This window comes from Morone saxatilis, unplaced genomic scaffold (assembly GCF_004916995.1).
Source record: "Morone saxatilis isolate NCDOM2014 unplaced genomic scaffold, NCSU_SB_2.0 Contig12, whole genome shotgun sequence".
Lineage (NCBI taxonomy): Eukaryota > Metazoa > Chordata > Actinopteri > Moronidae > Morone > Morone saxatilis.
The window spans coordinates 16210462-16219088 of NW_023339674.1; the positions used below are offsets into that span (position 1 = coordinate 16210462).

The 8627-nt window shown below is 38.2% G+C and overlaps 1 protein-coding gene across 1 annotated transcript in view; it reads right to left on the minus strand.

Annotated features, from left to right (window-relative positions):
• Positions 1-723: 723 nt before the first annotated feature.
• Positions 724-8627, minus strand: part of mier2 (mesoderm induction early response 1, family member 2) — a gene marked incomplete in the record, with an annotated part of 14327 nt that continues 6423 nt past the window's right edge. The window contains 5 exon segments of the mRNA XM_035653880.1: positions 724-3430; positions 4307-4402; positions 5010-5152; positions 6536-6666; positions 6752-6846. Of these exon segments, the coding sequence (XP_035509773.1) occupies positions 2976-3430; positions 4307-4402; positions 5010-5152; positions 6536-6666; positions 6752-6846 (920 nt within the window).

The window sequence follows — 8627 nt, forward strand, 5'->3', positions numbered from 1 at the left end:
CTCAGAGTTGTACTGAAAGTCAGTGGTGTATAAGGTGAAGAGGAAGGGAGAAAGCACAGTTCCCTGTGGAGCTCCTGTATCACTGACCACCACGTCAGTAGCTCTGAATGCAAATAATTGATTGTTTGCCTATATGTATGTTGTTTTGACGTGTTAAGGAGAAGTTTCATTAGAGAGTGGAAAAATGTTCATGCATTCAGTTCCCATTTTCAGCTCTTACTTAACATTCCCAACTTTCCTTGCTGCAAGTAGGTATGTCCAATGATGCATCCAGATGTTTTACTTAAGTAAAAGTATATATTACAGTGTAAAATACCTGCATGTAAAATCTTACTTAAATTAAAGTACATAAGTACTGATATTAAAATAAATCTAAAGAATCAGAAGTAACAGCTGTTATGTTATTGGATTGTGATTATTTGTGCAGTTGGTAAAGGTGGGGTTATTCTGATACTTTATATGCTGCTGGGTAGCTTCTCTAACAATATGTCATAATTTATCATCTGTTTTATTTAGTTTTAACCATCTGAAAAGTCGAATTAAACTGAAGTATAATATACTGTATGGCCCTGAAATGTAGTGGAGTAGAAGTATAAAGTAACTAGAAACAGAAATACCCAAGTACATCAAATATTAATTAGTAATTAAGTTAATTAGTAAAACAAACGAGCAGGTGCTGTATCAGCTTTCAAAATATTGAATTAAAATACAACACATTTTAATATTTCACCGATGTTCATTTTAATCTTTTTTTTTTTTTTTTACAAAATATAATAATTATAAACGAACATAACAGAAGCAGTACAATACATAAATTGCTAGAAATAAAAGTGAAAATAAAGAATTAACAAAAGGCAGTGACTGCGCCTTTTCCTGCCTTCGTGGTCTCATCCTGAACCCCCCTCATGTAAACAAAGAAAACAAACATTGATCTAAAACCGGCTTGGCTTTTAACAGGAAGCCACATTTATGAACAACAAGGAATAAACAGAAAGACAGATGGAAGGAAGAACATGGGGCTCCTCTCCTTCCTTGTAACTTTTCTTCTACGTCTTCAGACAGCGTGACCAAAATACGCCGACATTCACAAGAAAATACCACATATGTATGAATGCATACACAATGACATGATTTTATGAAATGACTAAAATTGTAATGTATTGTAATAAATTGTTCCTTAAAGGAGGGATCTTAAAGCTCACCCATTTATTTTGTGTTACATAATGTTAAATAATCAAATCATTTTTACTGTAACTTTCTGTATTTTCTAAACCTTGAACTGGCAGATTGTTTTCAGATATGAAAGTGTAGATGTAAACAATAGAATTGTATCTGTACTAATTAATGTGAAGCTCCCTCTGTGCTTCAGAAAAGACACAAGATAATAAAAGTACACTAAGTTTGTTATTCTCAAAATTCATGACAGTTTTACATCTCTGATTGACGGGGCCATGAGAATTTTGGGAAACTGGTCAGAAAAGGTTGAGAATCTGTTCTGCAGTTGTTAATAAACGATTTGCACTATAAAATATATTATTATTGAAAATGTAAATGACTATACATATGTGACATTTTTCAGTATATTTCATTATGTCTGGCAGAGTTCAGGGAAGGAAACATTTCAGAGGAAAAAAAGAGAGATTTGTTTAATCCACAACCCAGTTAGGACCAATCGCACTCTGACACTAAAAATATCACTGTTGTACCTTTGTTCACACATGTTCACTGATTGGACGTTACGCAGATGTAAAGGGCAAGGAGAAGGTGCCAGAACTGTTAAATTCCATGTTAGGATGATCTTTAGACCCCGATATTTGTCACTTCATATGTTTTTTCCATTCTTACACCAATGAGCTGCATCTTAATCAAAAAACTTTTAATAACACTCCCTCTTCTATCTGATCTGTATGTATGACACCTGTTCAGAGTAATGTTGACTGACTCTCACTGATTAACGGGCTTGGAGATCATCAAAGGTGCAAAACCTGAGAAACTGTTTGTGTTCAGTGACTTACCTATGTTCACATGTACATTTACATTTACATATTTTATTTTATGCATATTCTGCTTGTCAAACAGACTCTTGATGGTACCAAATATTAAACATGAAAAATGTGATCAGAAATGAAGACTAAGCACTGCACCTTTATAAATCTCTATGTGAATCTTCAAAATAAAAAACAAGGAGGAAATCTTCCACAAAAGCACAACTGAGAATAAAACTTGCAAAAATATTACGCTGCTTTTCCTTCGATCATGTGCGAATCTCAACCTTAGAAAATCTTATTTAGTTTCAACTCTTCACATAAACAAAATTCTGGAGGAGTGGAGGAGGCAGTAAGTAGAGAAAAACATGACAGGAACTGAAAAGGGAGAGCCAATCACAGACTTAATGTCTAAATGTATTCTATATTAACCGTGTCACTGTGGCTGCAGCGGCAAAAGTGTTGAGCAATATGTAAAGACACATAAAGAAACACATAATTGGCTCTTTCTGGAAAAAGGTGGGAGAAATCTGAGCTTCAGTCAAACTGATTAATTAAAAAACAAAGCAACAGTGGTTAACATTGGCAGTCACTGATTTGTTTTAGCCACACGCAACTGGTTTGTTTGCTAGGTCACAGCAGCTCTCATCAACTGCACTGTGCTTTGACAAGTATGTATCAATTATAGCCAATCAGTGCGCAGCTTATGGTAAGAAATTGTTAATAAAACACATAATCAACACCTGAAAGTAGTGATTAACACTCTTCATTCCACAATGGACAGAGGGTTCAAGTGTCTCAGTTTAAAAAGAGGGTTCAGACAGACGAGTAATCGCCCAAACACAGGTAGTAGGTCCATACGTTTTCACAAAGTTAAGTAAATGCACTTTTTGTCCTGGTTTCTTCGAGACCTGTGTAAATACCAACACCGATCAAAGATCTTGACACAGGGCAAACCATGAAGAGTACCACTCAGTTTCTTTTTTCCCTTCACTGTGTGAGGGAGCGGGGATGCTGGACGGGAGAGGGGTGTAGCAGGCTGCCAAAAGTCTGGAAGTGTGACGGGAGGACAGCAGATGAGGGAGGTGAGGCAGATGGAGACAGACTAAATTCCACCTGCAGCCCGTGGGGGGAGCCAGTCCCGCCGCCTGCTGTACCACAGTCAGGGCCCTCAGAAACGAAAGGTCCACCACGCATGTGTAGCTGGTAGAAGCAGGAGCCTTGGAGGCGATGGTCGTCATGGCAGGACGAAGGGCTCCCGCCGGCCCACTGGGAGCTCTGGGGGGAGGGCTGGGACTGGAGCTGAACTGGAGCTGAGGGACAACAACTGCCTGAGCTAGGTTCCTGCAGGTCGTCCATGGGCGGGAGAGAGAAGGGACAGCCAAACAGCTGCTGCGGACATCCGTCACCACACAAGTCTGACAGCCCCATCACCAGCTCACCATCTGGACAGATATGGAGGAGTTTATAGGATGAAAGATCAGCCTGTAACTGCAATCATGTGAAGTATTACTGCTTTATTTGTTCCAATAATGTTCACATATTGTATGTTTTATGTATGTTTCTAATTAAATTAGCTTCATGCAAAACAATAAAGTATTTATTGCCCTTTTATTTTAATAATAAAAGCACTAAAATTGAGATTTGATAGTAATGTTGCACAACGAATGACTTAAACTGTAAATGATGGCATCAGTGTGTGGAAGCAATTGACAGAAATGTATATGATAGTGGCTCTTAGATTATTCTTAATAAGGCCATATGAGTTGCCCTCTCTTGCCAACCGCATGTGCACAGTTTATCTGCTTAAATCGGTCAGCACAAGAGTAATATGTTAGTTATTTCATTTTATTTTGTTGGTTTGCACAGAAATTTCCTTTTAAGCTGCCAATATGCACCACAGCCCTTACAATAAACTGTAAACATGTTCTTGGTAAATACAAGTGATTTTAATTTCAAACCAGGGTTATGGTTAAATGTTATTGCTATTAAGTTATTTTTATTTTTATTTCCATTTTGGTACAACAGAGATATACTTGATGGTAAATATCAAATGCATGAAACTGAATTTTAAACATAACTATATAAAGTCAAGAGAGTATGGGCTGAATTTATTCAGAAATGACTCAATATATCTGACATTATCTGTAAGATAATTTGTGGCTTTTACTGAATAGCCAACGCAGCCCTGTACCATTTGGCTCTAATTAGTTTGAGTTTTAGAGTTTGACTATCTACCACAGGCAAGTTAATGAGATTTTTGTCACAATCAACACATCATTCACATTCTCTCTCTAATTCTCTCTTCTGGGCTTCTTTACCTGCAGGCCCAGCCTGCTTTCTGAGGCCTGCCTGGACCGAGGTTATGGCTTTAAGAGAAAGCGGGGAGTTCGTCTGCGCCGGGGACGGCCCTCCTCCTCTGGAGCACCATGTCAACAGGTTTGCATGCACACACATACAGATACAGACATGCATACATGCATGCACAAACACAACAACACAAGACACAAAAGAAGCAGGAAAATAGTGGGGAAAACAAAGGAGGTGAGACATAAAAATGATTCATAAAATAAGATAATGACAATGACAATATGCGATGTCAAAATAAAAGGAAAACCATGAAATCAAAATAAGACATTCAATATACAAAATTAAATCCTTAGAACTGCATGTAAAACATGATGGACAGAGGAACATTATTTGATTTGTAAAATGTGACTGACATGGTATGTAAATGGTTTCCATACAGAAAGATGGGTGGACATATACAGCTCTTTCTGATTTCAGCGCTATTAGTAACCAAACTAAACCCCTATGGCCCACTGTGTGTGGGATTGTTACTATATGCTCTATTTGTCAAATGGTAGAGCTACGTGCTCTTTGACTGGCTTCCACTTCATAGGAATAGCTACACTATTAGTTATGTTGGCCATCTGTAAAAGAGAAAATATACTCTACTGTGGCAACAGTTTCTACAATTTAAGCCTCCACCATTCGATTCTTGAGAACACCTCTAAGTTTTACCTTGTTTGTCCAGGTCCAGGCTCGACTGTGGAGGTAATGGGGACTCCAGCTGCCCAGTGCCCATGGGGCTGTGAGACAACAGGCCTGAAGAATTGTTGCTTCCCTCCAGCTCCCCAACCTCCCCGTCCTGGTCTCCATCCTCCCTGCAACACAGAACACAACATAGCCAGTAAAGTATGGTGTGAATCAACAGTGAAATGCTGGTGTGTGCACAATATCCGATTAAACACACAAGAAGAATGACGCACCCCAAGGTGAAGTTAGTGTTAGGCTCAGAATTCCAGGAAACAAGCATTAAGTATGTTTGTCGTTTCCTTACAGAACTTTATTTTGTTGAGCTAAATCCATCTCTGAGATATTTGCCACTCTCCCAACACCATGGACGTGAGTAGAAATTTGTTTTGGTGCTCAAAGAATTGAAAAATAACAACAACAAAAAAAATTATAAAAACATTTTTTTCCACACATGCTAGTTTGTCATTAAGTGAACCAACCCTTAGACGTTCCTAGCAGAGGTGTACTTATACAAATATAAGTATGAATTCCAGTTAAGAGGCATTACTTCAACAGGATAGCTGGAAAGAAAAACAGTGCTTACAGTAATGCAGTAAAGCTTCAGCTTTAGGTAATGCACTGGAAGATGACCATAAACCAGATGAGGAGGAAATTTCACAATTCACAAACAATAGCCCAATGGATTACTGTTAGAATAGCTATGACCAAGCTTCAACTAATGCAAATAAATAAATAAACAGATTTAAAGTAGTCTGGTGTTAAAGAGGTTCTCAGAATTGGACCTTCATAAATTGAATGTAAAGTTCAAGTGACAACATACAGGAAATCCTTACTCCAGGGGCAAATAGAAGTATGTATGAACATGTCTTTAATAAGAAAGGACTCACAGCCTAAAAGTTCTTGGTTTCTTTCTTTTATAGATTTCAGAATTCTTAATAGCAGAAATTACTAAATGGACTGTAAAAGGTAAATGAACTGTACTGGTATAGCATCTTACCACTCAAAGCACTTTTACACTACATGCCACATTCACCCTTTCACACACATTCATACAGTAATTGGCGAATGCTCATCACAAACAGAATCTAATTCCTTCATTCACATTCACACACAGATGCACAGCATCGTGAGCAATTTGGGGTTCAGCATCTTGCTCAAGGACACTCCGACATGCAACGTGACGAGCCGGGGATCGAACGCCAACCTTCTGATTAGTGGACGACGTGCTCTACCCCCTGATCCACAGCTGCCCTCTAGTATGGGCTCTTTTATGAAATCAAGAAGAGCTGGACGCACATTATATGATGACAAGTCGTAAATATTGCAATCCCTTCACACCCCATCTGTAGGCATATTGTAGGGCACGACACAGGGTTGCTCATTGCAAGACGCAGCCTGTTCGCAGATTTCGATGTCTGGTAACAAATCATGTACGTTTTGGCTCAGGTGTGATCTCTCTTTCCATTCAGCCTGACTATGAATATTGTCATTAGTGTTCCAGCAATACTCACATGCTCCCTGATTGCAAGCTGTACTTTTTGCGGCTGAGCCTGGTGGCCTGCTGGGTAAAGTACTCGTGACGTTCAGACTTCTTCCACATGTAGTAATACTCCACACACTCCCCAACTGAACGCGTTCGTACCTGAGGAAGAGGAAAACTATTGTTTTTGCTTTGAGAGGCAAAAAGATGACCCATTAAAAGTTCAAATGAATACAGCAGCACTCACCTTATTAGCCTGAATGAGGTGGAAGTTTTTCCCGTAAACTCGATAGCCGTGCTCAAAGTTCCTGCACTCCTCCTCACTCCAGGCACACAGCTCTTCTAAATAGAGGGAGACACATTCTTTCAGCACTATGCATCAATTCTAATTAATAGAAATAAATTGTTTTTTTTAATGAGTACATTGCAACCACAGTGTTGTGCTGTAAATTATCACCAAACAGTGCTTTGAGAATGCAACTCAGTGTTAGGTTTTGACCTAAGTTTTGTTTTGATCGAGAGAGCTGCAGAAAAACTGGGAAGGAGTGTGCCAAAGGGTAAAAGTATGGCCAGGGCTCTCTGACCTAGCAGTGGGTAGTTGTATCCACTCCAATCCAAACTATAACAAAGGTCTTGGAGTTAAACTGGAGCCTCACTGCCAAATATGAGGTCACACCAGTGAGTCAGCAGCTGACAGGGTATCAGATTCAGATTAGAAGTCTATAATCAGATAAAGGTTTTCACACATGGGATCACTGTGTTCTGCAGTTTATTTAACTCAATTATCGACTTCAGGCTCCAAAGTGAGTCTATTGTACATCCCATGTTACTACAAATGTTAGAACATTTCTAGTTTTCTTGTGAAGGATGTTATTTCATCTATGAGATGTGAAAGGTAAGTGTTGGTGCCTTTCAACTGCAAATTTAGTTCACTGACTTTTTGAAATACTTCATCAGGAAGTTGTTATTTTGAAACTTCCCTAAAAAATCCCTACTTACATCCTTTATATCCTACAGTGTCCACCACAGAATAAGATAGATAGATAGAATAAGATAGATAAATAGATAGATAGATAGATAGATATAGATAGATAGTAGATACTAGATAAGAATAGATAGATAGATAGATAGATAGATTATACTAGATAGAATTCCCCCTATTATTTACTATGCCAATTGCTGAAGGCCCAGTCTTTGTGATCCACACAGCCAATACACTAGAGCCAGAAACCCAAATTCCACACCTTTGGAGAGTGAGTCACAGTACGCACACCAGTAACAGAAGGGACAAATTTACAAGTATACAACTCATATTTAACTTTAAAACCAACATACGTGCAAACCACTTAACACAGCCACTAATTTTAAGTCAATTCTCAATGACTCGGTTTCTATGCAAACACAATCATCCCATTTCTCAACTACTACTCACACGATCTAATTTTAATTTCACCATTCCCCACCTTATCCATATTTTCCCGCATTTGTCCCATGTGTCTATAAAAAACTGAGGTGTTAACAAGTACTCTACAGACGGAGGTAGAGAATAGAGTGTCATCTCGACAAGGCCCACATTCGGGACAGATAATAGAGAGTCAACCACTGCACAAAAAACTAACAGTAGGCATACTTCTGTAAATGAAAAATTTTCTTATAGTTTAGACTACATTTTTGGTCATAACTTATTTTGACAACGTCATTCCTATGCTTCCAATCCATTTTATAAATATTAAATCTTAGCGCCTCCGACACTTAAATAGGAACAAATTAACTATTAACTTATATTGCCCCTTATCAAGTAGTTGAAAAAACCTTGAATCATATACTTCTTCCAAGATTTTGCACCTTGCGCCATGATACCATAAGCGCATAACACAAGGCAAAAATAATAAAACTCACCTTCATATAATCCATTCGTTATATTTCCTATTTTAGAAAAAATGATATATACAATACATATGAATGATACCATACCCACGGCACCTAACGAGAACATTAAATCTCCGTACTATCTAAATTCAAACCAAAGATTGCACACATGATTCCACCATAAAACTAAACGCCATTTGACGAAGACACTAGTTGTCCAACAATTAAATATATAATGAGCATTCCTTTCCATA